We start from the raw sequence: 23384 nt of genomic DNA on the forward strand, positions 1-23384 counted from the left end.
CAAGGGCACTGCGTTCATCCACCTCTGGCCTGCTGGCCCCCCTACCTCTGAGGAAGCACGGTTCCCGCTCAGCCCAGTCCAAACTGTTCGCTGCTCTGGCACCCCAATGGTGGAACAAGCTCCCTCACGACGCCAGGACAGCGGAGTCAATCACCACCTTCCGGAGACACCTGAAACCCCACCTCTTTAAGGAATACCTGGGATAGGATAAAGTAATCCTTCTAACCCCCCCCCCTTAAAAGATTTAGATGCACTATTGTAAAGTGGTTGTTCCACTGGATATCATAAGGTGAATGCACCAATTTGTAAGTCGCTCTGGATAAGAGCGTCTGCTAAATGACTTAAATGTTAAAATGTTAAATGTTATCTAATCAAATGGCAACTGGAACTATTTGCATTGTCCCCACCTCTTTTTTTACAGTGCTGCTACTCTGTTTATTATAAAGGCATAGTCACATGTACAGTTGAAGTCGGAAGTTTCGGCCATTTTGCCACAACTTTGGAAGTATGCTTGGGGTCATTGTCCATTTGGAAGACCCATTTGCGACCAAGATTTCACTTCCTGACTGATGTCTTGAGATGTTGCTTCAATATATCCACATAATTTTCCTTCCTCATGATGCTGACCTATTTTGTGAAGGGCACCAGTCCCTCCTGCAGCAAAGCAGCCCCACAACATGATGCTGCCACCCCTGTGCTTCACGGTTGGGATGGTGTTCTTCGGCTTGCAAGCCTCTCCCTTTACCCTCCAAACATAACAACGGTCATTATGGCTAAACAATTCTATTTTTGTTTCAACAGACCAGAGGACATTTCTCCAAAAAGTACAATCTTTGTCCCCATGTGCAGTTGCAAACCGTAGTCTGGCTTTTTTTATGGCGGTTTTGGAGCAGTGGCTTCTTCCTTGCTAAGCGGCCTTTCAGGTTATGTTGATATAGGTCCAGCATCTTCACAAGGTCCTTTGCTGTTGTTCTGGGATTGATTTGCACTTTTCGCAACAAAGTACATTCATCTCTAGGAGACAGAACACGTCTCCTTCCTGAGCGGTATGACGGCTGCGTGGTCCCATGATGTTTATACTTGCGTACTATTGTTTGTACAGATGAGCGTGGTACCTTCAGTCATTTGGAAATTGCTCCCAAGGATGAACCAGACTTGTGGAGGTCTACAAATTTGTTTCTGAGGTCTTGGCTGATTACTTTTGATTTTCCTATGATGTCAAGCAAAGAGGCACTGAGTTTGAAGGTAGACCTTGAAATACATCCACAGGTACACCTCCAATTGACTCAAATTATGTCAATTAGCCTATCAGAAGCTTCTAAAGCCATGACATAATTTTCTGGAATTTTACAAGCTGTTTAAAAGGCACAGTCAACTTAGTGTATGTTAACTTCCGACCCACTGGAATTGTGATAGTGAATTATAAGTGAAATAATCTGTCTGTAAAAATTGTTGGAAAAAATGACTTGTGTCATGCACAAAGTAGATGTCCTAACCAACTTGTCAAAACTACAGTTTGTTAGATGCACTATTGTAAAGTGGTTGTTCCACTGGATATCATAAGGTGAATGCACCAATTTGTAAGTTGCTCTGGATAAGAGCGTCTGCTAAATGACTTAAATGTAAATGTAACCAGTCAGTCATAACCAGACACACAGAACCAGTCAATCATAACCAGAGACACAGAACCAGTCAGTCAGTCATAACCAGAGACAGCAAGAGAGCATGGGACAACGAAACACTTCTTCCATGTTGCCGAGAATCTTAGAACTTTCCGAAGGTCCTAACTAAAATCAAAACAAGCAGATTATCAGTTAATTGACTAGCAGTGCTGTCTTGGTTTAAATAGCACAGCTGGAAAACAAAGCGGGTGAATGAGTTGAATAGTGTCTGTGGGGTAGGTTACCTGGTGGGATCCACCTCGAAGCTGATGAGCTGCCACTCCGGGGCAGTGATGACCCCTCTGAGGAGAGGCTCCAGCAGCTTCTGCAGGTACGTGGCCCCGTACACCTGAAACAGCAGAGGGAGGGAGGGGTGGACACACAGGCATAAACACACTGACAACCTGAACTAGAACTCCTTTTGAAAGCAGGCGCCACGCTTCTTTAAAAGCCTAAGACCATATTGTGTCATGACCCTTGTCAGAGAGCAGGTATTTTGCATAGTCGTAAAAGAGCTCAACCACACTTTCATGCCTGAGTTGATCAGGACAGGACTGGGCACCTAGCCAGTCATGCTGTGTACCTTGAAGCAGAAGGTCATGATCTTGCTGGCCAGACTGTTTCCTCTGAACAGAGTCTGCATGGAGTCCGCCAGCTCCACCTCCTTGGAGAACATGTTCCACAGCAGCTGGTACAGGAGGTGGCGCGAGTCAAACAGAGTCACCAGCACCCGCGCCAGCTCATCCTGACAGGGGACATGAGTGGAGAAAATCACTGACAGAGACCACACCGTTAGTGACACAGCTCACACTCTGACACCCACAGTCTACACATCACTAACATTCATATTCACACCTATGAACAGTAGGAAACCATTTGCGTTAAATGTTATTCCATTTACACCGCCAGATCTAACACCAGGGTCAAGATGTCAGGTCACACACAAAGGCCAGTGGGTGGTGAGTAGACTACATACCCATTGGGAGCAGGGCACTACGTTGGCCAGCGCCATGGCGATAGGCAGCTCTCCCTGGTCTCCCATCATGGTGACCAGCTCCACCAGCCTTTCGAAGCGGTCTGCCAGCACCGTCTCTGCCAGTGTGTCAAACTCTGTCCCCTGCTGCAGGATCTTAGTCAGCACCTCCATGAAGGTGGCCCGAGTCTGCAGATCCTTATGGTAGCCCAGACCTGCACACGCACACACACACACACACACACACACACACACACACACACACACACACACACACACACACACACACACACACACACAGAGAGAACGCTATAGGTAAGATTATAACGCATTTCTCTCTATGTGGGACAAGAGGGAATATCATTGACCATGGGCAAGTATTGTTTTAACGACCCTACACTAATGAGGAATTAGATGTAATTCACAGAGATCCCATTAAAGCCACTTCCACTGTTAATCTTCTTTCGCATGTGCAGTTAAGCACTTTAAAAAACAGGGACACATGAAGCAGCCAACCAAAGAGCGAGCCCAAGCTTCATTCCTGATAAGTTCCTACGTTAGGTTTCCAGACTGACCGATGGAGTGCATGAGGCCGCTGTCCACGTTGGCGTTGAGGAGGTTGGACATGGCCAGGACGGTGCAGTGTCTGAGAGAGGCCAGACGTCGGGACATGCCCCTCTTCCTCCCTGCCACCTGCTGCCCATCATCCTCCACCTCACTGCAGTCATTCAGCAGGTTCATGAACAGGGTGAAGTACCTGGGAGGAGAACACACACAATCACTACAAAGCTAGTGGGAGTAATGATGCCAGACTTTGCTTTCTGTAGTAATGCGTAATAAAATGCGATAGTAACAGAGGTTGGCTGGCGTACTTGAGGAAGAGCTGGGACTTGGCCTCCATCAGTTCCACTCCGTCTCCCTCCTCAGGCTGCAGGGGCAGGCCAGCTAGCAGGGACACCACCGCCTCCATACTGGCCTGGTCCAGGTCCCTGTATATCACACAGCACAGGGTATAGATCAGGGGTTAGAGGTCATGTTCACATCAGCTGTGTGAGGGGGGGTACAATCCAAGCAGGGGGTAGTAGAACAGTACCTGGTAAGACACTTGACGTCATCGTCAGCCGCTTGGTTTGAGGTGCCCATCACCCAGTCTGTCAGGTACTCCACCATCTTATTCCTGCCAGGGATGAATGGACATTGCTTTACAGTATGTCAACTAAACGACACGGTTTTTGAAAAGTGGGGGGAAAAAGTATTTGATCCCCTGCTGATTTTGTACGTTTGCCCACTGATAAAGAAATGATCAGACTATAATTTTAATGGTAGGTTTATTTGAACAGTGAGAGACAGAATAACAACAAAAATATCCAGAAAAACGCATGTCAAAAATGTTATAAATTGATTTGCATTTTAATGAGGGAAATAAGTATTTGACCCCCTCTCAATCAGAAAGATTTCTGGCTCCCAGGTGTCTTTTATACAGGTAACGAGCTGAGATTAGGAGCACACTCTTAAAGGGAGTGCTCCTAACAGCAGCTTGTTACCTGTATAAAAGACACATGTACACAGAAGCAATCAATCAATCAGATTCCAAACTCTCCACCATGGCAAAGACCAAAGAGCTCTCCAAGGATGTCAGGGACAAGATTGTAGACCTACACAAGGTTGGAATGGGCTACAAGACCATCGCCAAGCAGCTTGGTGAGAAGGTGACAAAATTTGGTGCGATTATTCGCAAATGGAAGAAACACAAAAGAACTGTCAATCTCCCACGGCCTGGGGCTCCATGCAAGATCTCACCTCGTGGGGTTGCAATGATCATGAGAACGGTGAGGAATCAGCCCAGAACTACACGGGAGGATCTTGTCAATGATCTCAAGGCAGCTGGGACCATAGTCACCAAGAAAACAATTGGGAACACACTACGCCGTGAAGGACTGAAATCCTGCAGCGCCCGCAAGGTCCCCCTGCTCAAGAATACATATACATGCCCGTCTGAAGTTTGCTAGTGAACATCTGAATGATTCAGAGGACAACTGGTGAAAGTGTTGTGGTCGGATGAGACCAAAATGGAGCTCTTTGGCATCAACTCAACTCGCCGTGTTTGGAGGAGGAGGAATGCTGCCTATGACCCCAAGAACACCATCTCCACCGTCAAACATGGAGGTGGAAACATTATGCTTTGGGGGTGTTTTTCTGCTAAGGGGACAGGACAACTTCACCGCATCATTTGACGGGGCCATGTACCGTCAAATCTTGGGTGAGAACCTCCTTCCCTCAGCCAGGACATTGAAAATGGGTCGTGGATGGGTATTCCAGCATGACAATGAAAATCCCTCCTGAGATGTGTGCAAACCTGGTGGCCATCTACAAGAAACGTCTGACCTCTGTGATTGCCAACAAGGGTTTTGCCACCAAGTACTAAGTCATGTTTTGCAGAGGGGTCAAATACTTATTTCCCTCATTAAAATGGAAATCATTTTATAACATTTTTGACATGTGTTTTTCCTGGATTTTTTTGTTGTTATTCTGTCTCTCACTGTTCATATAAACCTACCATTAAAATTATAGACTGATCATTTCTTTGTAAGTGGGCAAATGGACAAAATCAGCAGGGGATCAAATACTTTTCCCCCCCCACTGTATTACTCCGTATCCCTCAATATGTTGCAGTAAACCTGGACAGTACAGTTTGCCAGACAGTCAAAACTCCAGGAGAGTTCACCTGAACTTCATCTCCTGGCAGAAGGACAGGTCGTCTCGTCTCTCCATCATCACCTCCACCAGCTGGCACAGCTTGGTCTTGATCTGGATGGCATGCACTATGTTGCCTAGGATACGCACGTACCTGCCAACACAACACAGGGCATGTGGAGGATGAGATGGGCAGTGGGCTCACAGCAGCTCACCAACATTCTCATGGTCCAGGGTCGGCATAGAGGAGAGGACAGGAGGGGTGGCATTCACCTGACCAGGTTGAGCATCATGGTCTCTATGCTGGCCTGTCCCAGGTGCTCTGAGCTGCCCTCAGTGTGGTTGTCCAGTAGGTTCTTCATGATGGCGATGGTCTGCTCCACAAACTGGGTGTTTGTGTCATTGATGGGGACCTAAACAGACACACAGAAAAATATATTTTACCACAAAAGCTAACAAAGACGTTCTTACCTTCTCTATTCCTTCAGTGACTTTGGATATACAGGTATAACCCTTTTCAGAAGCAAGAGTTCTCACACCAAAGTGATTATACTATGACAAACAGAAAATCACTGACGTTTTCTAAGCGTGCGTGTGTGCGTTTGTGTGTTCTCTCACCGGCCCCTGTGCGTCGAAGAAGCGGCTGATGCTGTTCTTGAGTTTGTTGAAGAGCATGGGGTAGAGAGCCGGGCTGAGCTCCAGGCCCACTAGGTCCTTAACATTAGTCCGGATCTGAACACCCTTCTCATGGCTGCACACCATGAGAGACAGCAGGCGATCCAGGAAGCGGCCCAGGGGGGTCTCCGTGTTCCCCTCACAGGAGGCCATAGAGATCATGGAGCCCTTCCTCTCACTGAGAGGCCCCATGGGGGGGCTGTAGGTGGCCAGACCTGGGGCGCTGCGCTGCTGCAGACACACACCTCCCAGAGCACACAGGAAGCCCGTCATGTTGATCCACTCCTGGACACAGAAGCAGAGAGAGAGGACCAATGAGAGAAGGCAACAGAGAAACAACATCAATCCACAACCAAATAATGTGAAGTGTATTTTTGATTTGCATAATGGGAATGCATAAGAACAAGGTACTGGGTGTGTGCTTGCCTGGCCATCCTCTAGCTTAGTTTTGGGATGGGTGAGGATTAATTTGGTTGCCTGCTCCCATTTTGCATGCGTGTCTTCCCATGCCTGTGGGGAAGATCGTAAAACAAATGCTGAGTTGATATCAATATCGTGCTTCACAAACACCCTTCTATTATTGAAGCATCAGGGTATGAACAGGAACACAGCAGCAGGCCACTCTGTCACCTCTTTGTTTCCTGCAGTAGGATGTTCGATCCTCCTCAACAGAGCCATCACTCTCTTCTGCAGGGCTGAGCGGCCTGAAAACACGCAAACACACTATGACAGGAGCCTTCACCTCTCTGACAGCCCCAGCACACACACTCAACACATACGCTGCTGCTACTGTCTTATTATCTAGCCTGTTGTCTAGTCACTTTACCCCTACCTATATGTACATAGCTACTTGAATTACCTCGTACCCCTGCACATCGACTCGGTACTGGTACCTCGTGTATATAGCCATGTTATTTTTACCTGTTATTCACTGTGTATTTATTATTTTATCTTTAAATCTGAATTGTTGGAAAATAAACTGTAATTAAGCATTTCACTGTTAGTCTACACTTATTGTTTATGAAGCATGTGACAAATATAATTTGATTTGAGCATCATGACCTTCTGAGTTCTCATGGTGGGACTGCCCCCTATAGCAGTAAAGCCTCCTCAGTGAATTTCAAACAAATTAAAACTTTGTAATGTTTCAAAGGTTATCCTTTTTAGATAAAACTATACAAAATATATTCACGTCACCAAATAATTGATTAAAACACACTATTTTGCCATAACGGTCTAGAGTAGCCTCAAAAGCACTCTGTAGGGTAGCACCACGGTGTAGCCGGAGGACAGCTAGCTTCCGTCCTCCTCTGGGTACATGGACTTCATACATAACCTAGGAGGGTCATGGTTCTCACCCCCTTCCATAGACTTGCACAGTAAGTCGTCCTCCAACCTATCAGAGCTCTTGCAGCATTAACTGACATGTTGTCCACCCAATCAAAGGATCAGAGAATGAATCTAGTACTGAAAGCATAAGCTACAGCGAACTAGCACTGCAGTGCATCAAATGTGGTGAGCAGATGACTCAAAGAGAAAGATAATAGTTGAACAGTTGAAGAAATGTCTTCTAAAATAAAGGAGACATAAGAGAGTGAGCTAGCTATATTTCATAATATTATTTTTGCTTACTTAGCTAGCGATTGCAGCTAGCTAGTTTATCCTACTCAAACAGGGAGGGATGCTACAGTATGTTAGCAATGATGTAGGCTGCGATTAGCGTTTATGATATGGATATTCGGCTTGGAAAAAGCTAATGTGTTGTGCACTCTAGTCCACAAGTGAAGGGAAAAGGTGGAGGAGAGCGCGTAGGAATTATACAACGAGCAGATCATGCTGTTTGTATGTGGCAGCTATGAACATGAACTGTGCGTGTATTCGTTCCGCCGATTCTGTTGAAAATCATTTCTTAAACAGAAGCAAAGGGAACGAAACAGGGATAAAACATACCTGAACTTGTCCAACAGAAACTCTCGTTTGCAACTGTTGGACTAATGATTACACCCTAGATCAGCTAGATGCAGGCAAGAATGTGCAAGACGGTATTGAACGTGTCACTGTCTTGATTACTTACATATTTCTCTTGACCTGTGCACCTACGTTGTAAACTTACATTCATAGGCTAGGTTGTAGCAACCTCATGATGGGTACAGGGAAAATTTGAGTATCATGTCGCTGCCTAAACCTATCAATGTTACATTGAACTGGGTGAATGGAATATGAATGACAGTCATCCAACATGCTGTAATAGAAAAAAGGCCATGCTCATAAAAATGTAATAATCGTCCTCCCTCATCTTAAACGGCACCGACCGCCACTGCTCTAGAGGTGGTTCTCTATAAACTAGAAGGTACAGCGCCATCGTTTACATTTCTCCCCAAGGTCCCTCTGGATTATTGACCTGACCCAGACGAAGAAATCTTAGGAGGTCATTAGCACATGTGTTCCCGACTAACCTGTGGACATCATGTTGCTGACGGAGGCAAACTCAATGAAGGTGTTGTAGTTGGGCAGGATAGTCTGTACCGGGACCTCGTCCACGCAACAGCGGACCTCAGCCTCCTCGCAGAGGTGTCTGAAGCAGGACATGGCCACCAGAACGGCCTCCATGTCAGGGCTCCACAGGAACATGTAGAGAGACACCTCCAGCTTGGTTTGGGCCTGTCTACAGATGGGGATGCCACTACCCACCGTGGCCCGCTCCTGGGGGAGGAAGACAGGACAGACGGTTAGGACAACGGAGATCTAAAGGATGTCATGTTCAGGAGGGTGTTCAGAATGTATATAGAAATGTCATACATAGAGCTGCCATTTTTCCCTACTCTGCATGAGAGAAGTATATATCTGTTATACAAAGAATATTCCTGAACATTATACAATGTTGTGCCTTCCTGGATGAGACGCACAGGTAAATGGAATACATAACACACAACGCAGTAACCTACCTTGTTCCTGAGGAGGAACTTGTTCCTGCAGATGAGGATCTCCCTCAGCCACTTGAGGATCTCTGTGCTGTTGATCATCTGGTGGCCAACCAGCTTCTTACAGATGAAGAAGAGGACCTGGGAACTGTAGGGTACAAAAGTCAATCACAGTCAACTTGGGTGACCATCTCTGCTAACCAATCAGCATCAATCAACACTACATTAGATGCCAGGTGAAATTGAGAGGACCACGCAAAGGTGGTTAAACAAATGGGGCGTTTAGGCTACCTGATATCCCAGAAGGTCTCAATGGGAGCATCTGGGTTCCACAGCTCTATGGTCTCAGGTTGATGCAGAACCAAGAGGGCCTACAAAAGGAAGAGAACAGGAGGAGTATCTATTAGCCACTGGGGCAAATGGAGAAAAATGGAGAGAGAGAAAGAGAGATGGGGCTCACCTCCATGGCCTCCTGTGAACACTCTCCCATGTTGGCCAGAGGCACCAGCTGCACCAGGCCGATGATCAGCTCTGCTGTACTGCTCTGGATCTCCTGACCCTGCTTACCCGGGTTCTGACGCACACAAAGCAAACCTACAGTATACATGTACACGACTACACAGCCATGTGCAAACATGCCAAGAGCGGCTTTTCCGGACCAGTCTGCCTATAAGTCGTTGATTTAGAAAGTCTTAAAGTGGTTTGGGATTTGCAGTCTCTAACCAAACACTTGGCTTATTTGTCTAAATCTAACCCTGCAAGTGGAATTAACCACGATAATCCCTTAACCCAACACAACAAATGTAGAATTAAAGGATAAGTAAAACTACTGTGTTACACAGACCATCCTCAAACAGCAAAACACACATTACTTTAGGTCTCCTGGCCAGAAATAAACAGAGTAAATACTAACATGCAGCATGAGTTTAGGGTCAGAGTGGATGAGCTTGACCAGGGCCAGCAGGAGGCTCCGCGTGTCCAGGTCTGTGGTTTTCTCCTTGAACTTCAGACTGGTCATCTTCTCCTTGAAGGTCAGACTCTGAAGGGAACAAGCAGTAGAGACTGGCCGTGAGCAGGAGCATTCATTCAAGACGAGGGGTATGGTAAAAAAAAGAGGGAGGGTAAGGAAAACGTGGAAAAGGAAACTAGAGGAGACGGAAAGGGATGCAGAGTCTCTCTACTGTAATCAGACAAGTTCCCGCCGAGCAGAGACCCACAGCACAGGGATCAGGAGAGCCACCAGGAGAGAAGGGATCAGGGGTCAAAGATAGAGAATAAGGGACTGTTTCATGAGGGCCCTTCATGGGTGGGCCATGAAACAGGAGGTGGGCAACCAGACTGACAGACAAACAGACAGGAGCCATGCATAAACCATGATGGGCTGCCCACCATAATGGAGTCAGGCCCACACACAAACACACAACATCAGGACACGGCAAACCCAGATTATGGATGATAATAATAACCAAATCTAGTAGAGGTTGAAGGAAATATTCAACTATGCACCAACACAATCTACAGGCCTCCCATTTCTTCACAGGTGATGAGATCCCAACCAAGTATCCATCCATAGAACCTAGTATGAAGGCGTGTCAACACTTAAAATAAAGGAGATGAACCATCCAAAGACTGAGTGTGCGAGTGGAGGGCCCAGCCTCAACAGGCTGAGAAGCATGCTCCAGCAGCTAGCCTAGCATACAGATGAGATGGAGTGGAGGACCCAGCCTCAACAGGCTGAGAAGCATGCTCCAGCAGCTAGCCTAGCATACAGATGAGATGGAGTGGAGGACCCAGCCTCAACAGGCTGAGAAGCATGCTCCAGCAGCTAGCCTAGCATACAGATGAGATGGAGTAGAGGACCCAGCCTCAACAGGCTGAGAAGCATGCTCCAGCAGCTAGCCTAATACAGATGAGATGGAGTAGAGGACCCAGCCTCAACAGGCTGAGAAGCATGCTCCAGCAGCTAGCCTAGCATACAGATGAGATAGAGTGGAGGACCCAGCCTCAACAGGCTGAGAAGCATGCTCCAGCAGCTAGCCTAGCATACAGATGAGATGGAGTAGAGGACCCAGCCTCAACAGGCTGAGAAGCATGCTCCAGCAGCTAGCCTAGCATACAGATGAGATGGGGTGGAGGGAGGAGCCGGAGGCAGGCTCACTTCAACCAGAGCACAGAGGAGGTGGAGGACGACAGGGGCTCTCTCTTATCTGTGGTGGCCTGAGGATGGGGTCAGGGGTTAGAGGTCAGGGGGTCAGCTGCAGAAGGTTCAGGAGGCGGCGGCTTGGGGAGTGGAAGGGGTGGCAGTTATACTTACAGCAACAGATGCCCACTGCCATGCAAAACAGTGACAGTGACAAGTTGGCATCTGAGTGAGTGAGCAGCAGCCAGCTCAAAATGAAGGAGGAGGAGAAGGAAAGAACGAGGAAAGAGAAAAGAAGCACCACCGAGTCAGTGATGTCAGAGAGCTCCCTCTGCAGTCCTCCACCTCCATGAGATGACTGAACCAAACACACCGATGACAGCGAGGTGACACACGCCCATACACATACTCACGCATTCACACAAAAGGACAGGGACGTGAGGAGTTATCAGAGATGTTCAAATATTCTCCTGCATGACTCTCCAGTAGTGTCTGGGCTGTGTCAAGTGGACAGAAGGATTTGTCTCCTGTTGCTGTGGATCTCCTGGTCTCTACAGTTCAACCATACACAGTCACTGCTGTCTGGCATTCATTAACATCTCAGCACATCCCAGCACGGCCCATTCAGGAAGAAATACAATCATACACACTCGCACACCGATAATGTTTGGGGTTTATGGAGTATGTTTTTGTTTCCAAGAGTGTGTGCTGTGTTGTGTGTGTGTGGTCAGTCTGCCCACAGACGGCGAGGGTGTTCTGCTGTGTGAACGTCTTACCGGAGTCAAGCGGAGGGGAGCGTGTGTAGTGCAGCCCCTCATCACGTGGCCCAGCGTCTCAGAAAACATGACCCTCAGCTCTCCTGAGTAGCAGTACACAGCATCAATCTTAGGCCACCAGTCCAACGGAGACTGCAACAGAGGAACGGACCGAGGGTTAAACTCAATCCTGTAGGTTGATTAAGGTGGGTGTTTACGGTCTTATCCCAATCAAAACTTTCTCAGATAACATGGGGCCTTCAGACCAGGAGGATTTGTTGGGGTGGAGAAATGGACTTCTTCAGTTTGCCTGGAGGGGAGAAAGATGGCGTCTGACATCTCCTATTCTATATGGTACCCACCCAGACACACACACAGGAACACAATCAGCCTCTAACTTCTGCTCACAGACAGGAAGTGCTTTGGGTAAGGGGGGGGCGAGAGAGAGACCAGTAATAGTCCCACTCCATCGCTCCTACACACACAGTCTCTCAGGCACATGGAGAGCTAATAAAACGGGCTCTGTATGAAACCTGCCCTCAGGCACTTCCCATTGAAACACACACACACCACATAAGTGTCTGCAGCACTTCCTCTCCCTGCATGGCTCAGCCAGAGTGAGATGGTAGTCCATCTAATGCTGTGTACTAAAGCCCAGTGTGTACAGAATGTGAGCCATTCCTACAGTAGTGACACCATCTATACCGAGTCACCACAGATAAGGTCACCACTGGTCATTGTAGATGGGCACCTTTATATACTTTGGATGGTGCCACTGGACATTAGTATTGGGTGTGTTGATGGATCCCTTAACTCTGAGTTGGGCCACGACACCACACACTTACATTAGTGATGATTTTGTGTAGGGAGTTGACCAGGACAAAGTGAAAGGTGGGAGGGGAGGATGACGCCAGGCAGACCTAGAGTGGGAGAGAGAAATAAATAGAGGGAGACGTCGAACAGAGATCAAACACAATCCTTACTTCAACACACCAGTATGTGCTTAACATCCGTTAATAAGTGGTTATCAACATTTCTATGGAATACTACACTCAAGAGGTCCACAGGAGACCCAGACCTTAAAGTGCTGGTTGTTGTGGGGATTGATGCGGAAACAGGAGACGAAGCAGTGGATCATGAGGTCCACGTCTGCGTTCTGGCTCCCCGCCCCTCTGGAGAAAGGCTTGGCTGGGTTGAAGAGCAGGGCCTGACAGGAGAAGGACGAGACAAGGTAGATAACCAGACACAGCTGATGCTATCGCTGATGACTAATCCTGTATACTACGATTATAATACTGTCCCATAACAGTGATCATCAGAGGACCATCTGTGGCTGGTGCTCACCTTGAGGTCCACCACGATGGACTGCACCAGGAGGAAGATGACAGAGTGGTCCTCCCAGTTGATGTAGGTGGAGGCCTTGCAGAGTTTGACACAGGCGATGGCAGCACTCTCAGTCAGCTGTTTACTGCCCCCGTGGCCGGCCAGGGCCTTCCTCAGGTTCTCCAGGAACAGTTTCTGTGAGGCAGACAGAAGAGTACTGTACGAGAGGAGAGTAAAACATGGCTAATTAAAACACTGGTGTGTGTGTTTTGTGTCGGACCTTGTTGACCTTGGTGTCCTCCACGGTCTCTCTTGAGAGGTCCTGTGTGATCTCGGGACAGAGGATGAGGAGGATGATCTGCAGTGGCCACACGGCTGCCTTCCTCTTGGCACTCTCAGCAAAACTGTCCACCAGGTCAAACAGCTTCTCTGCACAGTCTGGGAGAGACCCGGCCAAGCAACAACACAGTCAATGACACACAGTCTGGGAGAGACCCGGCCAAGCAACAACACAGTCAATGACACGGTCTGGGAGAGACCCGGCCAAGCAACAACACAGTCAATGACACACAGTCTGGGAGAGACCCGGCTAAGCAACAACACAGTCAATGACACACAGTCTGGGAGAGACCCGGCCAAGCAACAACACAGTCAATGGCACACAGTCTGGGAGAGACCCGGCCAAGCAACAACACAGTCAATGACAGACTGTCTGGGAAAGACCCGGCCAAGCAACAACACAGTCAATGACACACAGTCTGGGAGAGACCCGGCCAAGCAACAACACAGTCAATGACAGACTGTCTGGGAGAGACCCGGCCAAGCAACAACACAGTCAATGACAGACTGTCTGGGAGAGACCAAGCCAAGCAACAACACAGTCAATGACAGACTGTCTGGGAGAGACCCGGCCAAGCAACAACACAGTCAATGACAGACTGTCTGGGAGAGACCCGGCCAAGCAACAACACAGTCAATGACACACAGTCTGGGAGAGACCCGGCCAAGCAACAACAGTGTATAACACAGGATTCATCTCTGATTGTAACATTAGAACTGTAACAGCATCCTCACCGGCCATGTCTGTCTGTGGCCTCTGGTACAGCATGGTGAACTCATCAGGGTAGTACTCCACCCAGTTCCAGAAGGCCTGAGGGAGGGAGAGAAGAGGGTTACATCAACTGCCTGGAAAGCACTGTCCCTATCCTCAACTCACAGAGAAAACCATCAACACACCAACTTACAAGGATGTTTCCCTATCCTCAGCCAACTAAACTATTCAGATACTGTCACGCTCTGATGACGAGAGATAAAAACTGTTTAAATGTAAAACTTCATAAAACAATTCATGTGTTTACACGTCCTCTCAGTGGAGCCACACTCCAGCTTCATGACTGGGGCTTCTGGCGAGCCAGAGACAGTTTGTGTAAACACTAGTGTCCTGACTGCACTGAGTGTATCCAGATGTAAACTCAGACACTAGAGCAGGAGGAGCACGGCTACAGGAGGAGAGACTCCACTAGGTGGAGACAGTGAGTCTATAGACAGACACTGCAGAGGGCGGCGACACAGAGGGCGACACAGAGGGCGACACAGAGGGCGACACAGAGGGCGACACAGAGGGCGACACAGAGGGCGACACTCACCTTCTCTAAACTGTTGATGACACTTAGCTGGGCAGGCTTCTTGAGGGCTTTGAATTTAAACACCGTCTCTGCAGAAGATAGGGAGTCAACACCGAACATCAATAACAGAGAACAACTCAAAAGAAACAGAACATCTGTAGCTCTATCAAAATGTGACGTCTGTTGTCCTAAATAAAGCAACGTGACTGATAAGAATAGGCGTATACCTTGGAGAAGTTTCTTTAGCTTGGCACAGTCCACATTAATGTACTGGATGAGCTCAATGTCATGGACATCCACTGTGTCCTCCGAACACACAGTGAGCTCCTGCAACCTGAGGGGAAACGCAGCAGAGATGGATATTCAATGAAGAACATCCTTTTCCTCTCATCAAATATTCACATTCAATAGAATCACATCATCATTACAAATCTGTAGATAAGTAGCATTAAAGCATCACACACACTGTACACTAATCATCACACACCCACTGTACACTAATCATCACACACACACTGTACACTAATCATCACACACCCACTGTACACTAATCATCACACACCCACTGTACACTAATCATCACACACCCACTGTACACTAATCATCACACACCCACTGTACACTAATCATCACACACACACTGTACACTAATCATCACACACCCACTGTACACTAATCATCACACACACACTGTACACTAATCATCACACACACACTGTACACTAATCATCACACACCCACTGTACACTAATCATCACACACCCACTGTACACTAATCATCACACACCCACTGTACACTAATCATCACACACACACTGTACACTAATCATCACACACCCACTGTACACTAATCATCACACACCCACTGTACACTAATCATCACACACACACTGTACACTAATCATCACACACACACTGTACACTAATCACACACACACACTGTACACTAATCACACACACACACACACACACACACACACTGTACACTAATCATCACACACACACACACTGTACACTAATCATCACACACACACAAACTGTACACTAATCACACACACACACACACTGTACACTAATCACACACACACACACACACACTGTACACTAATCATCACACACACACACACAAACACAGTACACTAATCATCACACACACACACACACTGTACACTAATCATCACACACTGTACACTAATCATCCACACTGTACACTAATCATCACACACACTGTACACTAATCATCACACACACTGTACACTAATCATCACACACACACACACACACACACACTGTACACTAATCATACACACACTGTACACTCATCATCATACACACTGTACACTAATCATACACACACTGTACACTAATCATACACACTGTACACTAATCATACACACTGTACACTAATCATCACACACACACACACTGTACACTAATCATACACACACACACTGTACACTAATCATACACACTGTACACTAATCATACACACTGTACACTAATCATCATACACACTGTACACTAATCATCATACACACTGTACACTAATCATCACACACACTGTACACTAATCATCACACACACTGTACACTAATCATCACACACACACTGTACACTAATCATCACACACACTGTACACTAATCATACACACTGTACACTAATCATACACACTGTACACTAATCATACACACTGTACACTAATCATCACACACACACACACACACTGTACACTAATCATCACACACACTGTACACTAATCATCACACACACTGTACACTAATCATCACACACACACACTGTACACTAATCATCACACACACACACTGTACACTAATCATCACACACACACACTGTACACTAATCATCACACACACACACTGTACACTAATCATCACACACACACACTGTACACTAATCATCACACACACACTGTACACTAATCATCACACACACTGTACACTAATCATCACACACACTGTACACTAATCATCACACACACTGTACACTAATCATCACACACACACTGTACACTAATCATACACACACTGTACACTAATCATACACACTGTACACTAATCATACACACTGTACACTCATCATACACACTGTACACTCATCATACACACTGTACACTAATCATCACACACACACACACACTGTACACTAATCATCACACACACACACACACTGTACACTAATCATCACACACACACACACACACACACACACACACACTGTACACTAATCACACACACACACACACACACACTGTACACTAATCACACACACACACACACTGTACACTAATCATCACACACACACACACACACTGTACACTAATCACACACACACACACTGTACACTAATCATCACACACAGTACACTAATCATCACACACACACACACACACACAGTACACTAATCATCACACACACACACACACACACACACAGTACACTAATCATCACACACACACTGTACACTAATCATCACACACTGTACACTAATCATCACACACACTGTACACTAATCATCACACACACTGTACACTAATCATCACACACACTGTACACTAATCATCACACACACACACTGTACACTAATCATACACACACTGTACACTAATCATACACACACTGTACACTAATCATACACACTGTACACTAATCATACACACTGTACACTAATCATCACACACACTGTACACTAATCATCACACACACTGTACACTAATCATCACACACACTGTACACTAATCATCACACACACTGTACACTAATCATCACACACTGTACACTAATCATCACACACACACTGTACACTAATCATCACACACACACTGTACACTAATCATCACACACACACACACACACACACACACACACACACTGTACACTAATCATCACACACACTGTACACTAATCATACACACTGCACACTAATCATATACACTAATCATACACACTGTACACTAATCATCACACACACACACTGTACACTAATCATACACACACACACTGTACACTAATCATACACACACACACACTGTACACTAATCATACACACTGTACACTTATCATCATCATCATACACACTGTACACTAATCATCATACACACTGTACACTAATCATCACACACACTGTACACTAATCATCACACACACTGTACACTAATCATCACACACACTGTACACTAATCATCACACACACTGTACACTAATCATCACACACACACACACTGTACACTAATCATACACACACTGTACACTAATCATACACACTGTACACTAATCATACACACTGTACACTAATCATACACACTGTACACTAATCATCATACACACTGTACACTAATCATCACACACACACACACACTGTACACTAATCATCACACACACACACTGTACACTAATCATCACACACACACACACTGTACACTAATCATCACACACACACACACACTGTACACTAATCACACACACACACACACACACACACACACTGTACACTAATCATCACACACAGTACACTAATCATCACACACACACACACACACACACAGTACACTAATCATCACACACACACACACACACACAGTACACTAATCATCACACACACACACACACTGTACACTAATCATCACACACACACACACACTGTACACTAATCATCACACACTGTACACTAATCATCCACACTGTACACTAATCATCACACACACTGTACACTAATCATCACACACACTGTACACTAATCATCACACACACACACACACACACACTGTACACTAATCATACACACACTGTACACTAATCATACACACTGTACACTAATCATACACACTGTACACTAATCATACACACTGTACACTAATCATCATACACACTGTACACTAATCATACACACTGTACACTAATCATACACACTGTACACTAATCATCACACACACTGTACACTAATCATCACACACACTGTACACTAATCATCACACACACTGTACACTAATCATCACACACACACACACACACACACACACACTGTACACTAATCATCACACACACTGTACACTAATCATACACACTGCACACTAATCATATACACTAATCATACACACTGTACACTAATCATCACACACACACACTGTACACTAATCATACACACACACACTGTACACTAATCATACACACACACACACTGTACACTAATCATACACACTGTACACTTATCATCATACACACTGTACACTAATCATCACACACACTGTACACTAATCATCACACACACTGTACACTAATCATCACACACACTGTACACTAATCATCACACACACTGTACACTAATCATCACACACACTGTACACTAATCATCACACACACTGTACACTAATCATCACACACACTGTACACTAATCATCACACACACACACACACACTGTACACTAATCATACACACACTGTACACTAATCATACACACACTGTACACTAATCATACACACTGTACACTAATCATACACACTGTACACTAATCATACACACTGTACACTAATCATCATACACACTGTACACTAATCATCATACACACTGTACACTAATCATCATACACACTGTACACTAATCATCACACACACTGTACACTAATCATCACACACACTGTACACTAATCATCACACACACACACACACACACACACACTGTACACTAATCATCACACACACTGTACACTAATCATACACACTGTACACTAATCATATACACTGTACACTAATCATACACACTGTACACTAATCATCCCACACACACACTGTACACTAATCATACACACACACACTGTACACTAATCATACACACACACACACACTGTACACTAATCATCATACACACTGTACACTAATCATCATACACACTGTACACTAATCATCACACACACTGTACACTAATCATCACACACACTGTACACTAATCATCACACACACACACACACTGTACACTAATCATCACACACACTGTACACTAATCATCACACACACTGTACACTAATCATACACACACACTGTACACTAATCATACACACACTGTACACTAATCATACACACTGTACACTAATCATACACACTGTACACTAATCATCACACACACACACTGTACACTAATCATCACACACACACACTGTACACTAATCATCACACACACACACACTGTACACTCATCATCACACACACTGTACACTCATCATCACACACACTGTACACTCATCATCACACACACACTGTACACTCATCATCACACACACACTGTACACTCATCATCACACACACACTGTACACTCATCATCACACACACACTGTACACTCATCATACACACTGTACACTCATCATACACACTGTACACTCATCATACACACTGTACACTCATCATACACACTGTACACTCATCATACACACTGTACACTAATCATACACACACTGTACACTCATCACACAATGTACACTCACACACACACACAATGTACACTGTACACTAATCATCATACACACTGTACACTAATCATCACACACACTGTACACTAATCATCACACACACTGTACACTAATCATCACACACACTGTACACTAATCATCACACACACACACACACACACTGTACACTAATCATCACACACACTGTACACTAATCATCACACACACTGTACACTAATCATACACACACACTGTACACTAATCATACACACACTGTACACTAATCATACACACACTGTACACTAATCATACACACTGTACACTAATCATACACACTGTACACTAATCATCACACACACACACTGTACACTAATCATCACACACACACACTGTACACTAATCATCACACACACACACACTGTACACTAATCATCATACACACTGTACACTCATCATCACACACACTGTACACTCATCATCACACACACACACTGTACACTCATCATCACACACACACTGTACACTCATCATCACACACACACTGTACACTCATCATACACACTGTACACTCATCATACACACTGTACACTCATCATACACACTGTACACTCATCATACACACTGTACACTAATCATACACACACTGTACACTCATCACACAATGTACACTCATCACACACACACACAATGTACACTCATCATCACACACACACAGTACACTCATCATCACACACACACTGTACACTCATCATCACACACACACACACACACTGTACACTAATCATCACACACACACACACTGTACACTAATCATCACACACACACTGTACACTCATCATACACACACACTGTACACTCATCATACACACACACACTGTACACTCATCACACACACACACACTGTACACTCATCACACACACACACACACTGTACTCATACACACACACTGTACACTCATCATACACACACACTGTACACTCATCATACACACACACACTGTACACTCATCACACACACACACACTGTACACTCATCACACACACACTGTACACTCATCATCACACACACTGTACACTAATCATCACACACACACTGTACACTAATCATCACACACACACTGTACACTAATCATCACACACACTGTACACTAATCATCACACACACACACTGTACACTAATCATCATACACACTAATCATACACACTGTACACTAATCATCATACACACACTAATCCTACACACTGTACACTAATCATCGTACACACTAATCATCACACACGCACTGTACACACTAATCATCACACACACTGTTCACTAATCATCACACACACACTGTACACTAATCATCATATACACACTAGCGTATGGTGAAAACCAAACCTAATGGGAAATGTAATAATTAAATGAGGTGGTTCGGTGAGTAAGACTACTAGAGCCTCCAAGAACGAGGTTAAGTAGCAAATGAAGGGTCATATAGTGCTTTGCCTTCGCGTAGTGCTAACTGACATCAAATAGTTTGGATGACTGGGCAATGCTTTCAAGGTAAAAGCTCTGAAGAGCAAAAGGTGACACTGGGGAGTGGTTGAGGTCAACACACTCTCCCTGTCCTAACATCACATAACAAAACCTCATGTTTTAATAACCAGCTATTTCAGCAGTCTGGGGCCTGCGAGTCATGGTCCAATCAGACCACAGCACAGCTTGGTTAACAAGTGCAGACTGCGACTCTCAGACATGATAGTTACACGAGTGGAGCAGCACTCTTCTGCCTCAGAACCAAATAGTACACCAGTACAACGAGAAGGGAGACAAAAGCTGTGCTTTCTAAGCTTCTACAAATAATTCATAAACCCTAGTGGTTAATGGTTAGACCAGATGTTATCTCCCCACACGCACGCCTTGTTCAGGCCCAGGTCCTTATGGGGCACGGTGCTCACAGTGGAACATTTCTCCATCAGACCTGGACAAAGACCCTCTTTATGAAGGCTGCTGACAGAGACTAGACTCCCTTTATTCATCCTCCCTCCCTTTCTCTCCATTTACTCCATCTTAGGTGGGTGATAGAGCCATCTTCTCTCTTCCCCCTCAATCTCATTGAAGCCCAAAGGCTTCAACTAGTGTACAGTGCATTTGGAAAGTATTCAGACCCCTTGACTTTTGCCACATTTTGTTACGTTACAGCCTTATTCAAACATTTATAAAATGAAACATTTTCCTCAATCTACACATAATACCCCATAATGACAAAGCAAAAACAGGGTTTTTAGACATTTTTGCAAATGTATTAAAATTTAAAATAGAAATACCTTACTTACATAATTATTCAGACCCTTTGCTATGAGACTCGAAATTGAGCTCAGGTGCATCATGTTTCCATTGATCATCCTTGAGATGTTTCTACAACTTGATTGGAGTCCACCTCTGGTAAATTCAATGGATTGGACAAGATTTGGAAAGGCTCACACCTGTTTATATAAGGTCCCACAGTTGACAGTGCATGTCAGAGCAAAACCCAAGCCATGAGGTCGAAGGAATTGTCCGTAGAGCTCCGAGACAGGATTGTGTTGATGCACAGATCTGGGGAAGGGTACCAAAACATTTCTGCAGCATTGAAGGTCCCCAAGAACATAGTGGCCTCCATCATTGTTAAAATGGAAGAAGTTTGGAACCACCAAGACCTTTCCTAGACCTGGCCGCCTGGCCAAACTGAGCAATCAGCGCGGAGAAGGGTCTTTGCCAGGGAGGTGACCAAGAACTCTGACAGAGCTCCAGAGTTCCTCTGTGGAGATGGGAGAACTTTCCAGAAGTACAACCATCTCTGCAGCACTCCACCAAACCAGACAGAAGCCTCAGTAAAAGGCACGAGAGCCTGTTTGGAGTTTTACAAAAGGCATCTAAAGGACTCTCAGACCATGAGAAACAAGATTCTCTGGTCTGATGAAACCAATATTAAACTCTTCGTCCTGAATTCCAAGCGTCACATCTGGAGGAAACCTGGCACAATCCCTACAATGAAACATGGTGGCAGCATCATGCTGTGGGGATGTTTCTCAGCGGCAGGGACTGAGAGACTAGTCAGGATCGAGGGGAAGAAGAACAGACCAAAGTACAGAGAGATCCTTTATGAAAACCTACTCCAGAGCACTCAGGACCTCAGA

The 23384-nt window shown here is 45.4% G+C and overlaps 1 protein-coding gene across 7 annotated transcripts in view; it reads right to left on the reverse strand.

Moving 5' to 3' along the window:
* LOC115154566 (neurofibromin) overlaps nt 1-23384 on the reverse strand; it is an 87187-nt gene that overhangs the window by 52614 nt on the left and 11189 nt on the right. For 5 of the 7 annotated variants that reach the window (XM_029700910.1, XM_029700915.1, XM_029700912.1 and 2 more), the window contains exons 5-27: nt 14995-15101; nt 14789-14856; nt 14217-14292; nt 13423-13580; nt 13164-13337; nt 12898-13026; nt 12665-12739; nt 11841-11972; nt 9838-9963; nt 9385-9498; nt 9216-9295; nt 8949-9072; nt 8460-8706; nt 6634-6707; nt 5947-6513; nt 5602-5741; nt 5360-5482; nt 3728-3811; nt 3507-3623; nt 3210-3391; nt 2638-2849; nt 2245-2406; nt 1907-2010 (exon numbers count right to left, since the gene is read on the reverse strand). In XM_029700910.1, the coding sequence (XP_029556770.1) occupies nt 1907-2010; nt 2245-2406; nt 2638-2849; nt 3210-3391; nt 3507-3623; nt 3728-3811; nt 5360-5482; nt 5602-5741; nt 5947-6513; nt 6634-6707; nt 8460-8706; nt 8949-9072; nt 9216-9295; nt 9385-9498; nt 9838-9963; nt 11841-11972; nt 12665-12739; nt 12898-13026; nt 13164-13337; nt 13423-13580; nt 14217-14292; nt 14789-14856; nt 14995-15101 (3375 nt within the window). The remainder of the gene's footprint in view (nt 1-1906; nt 2011-2244; nt 2407-2637; nt 2850-3209; nt 3392-3506; nt 3624-3727; nt 3812-5359; nt 5483-5601; nt 5742-5946; nt 6514-6633; nt 6708-8459; nt 8707-8948; nt 9073-9215; nt 9296-9384; nt 9499-9837; nt 9964-11840; nt 11973-12664; nt 12740-12897; nt 13027-13163; nt 13338-13422; nt 13581-14216; nt 14293-14788; nt 14857-14994; nt 15102-23384) is intronic. The other 2 variants (XM_029700914.1, XM_029700913.1) reach the window with 1 other exon arrangement.

This window comes from Salmo trutta, chromosome 19 (assembly GCF_901001165.1).
Source record: "Salmo trutta chromosome 19, fSalTru1.1, whole genome shotgun sequence".
NCBI classification, from domain to species: Eukaryota; Metazoa; Chordata; class Actinopteri; order Salmoniformes; family Salmonidae; genus Salmo; species Salmo trutta.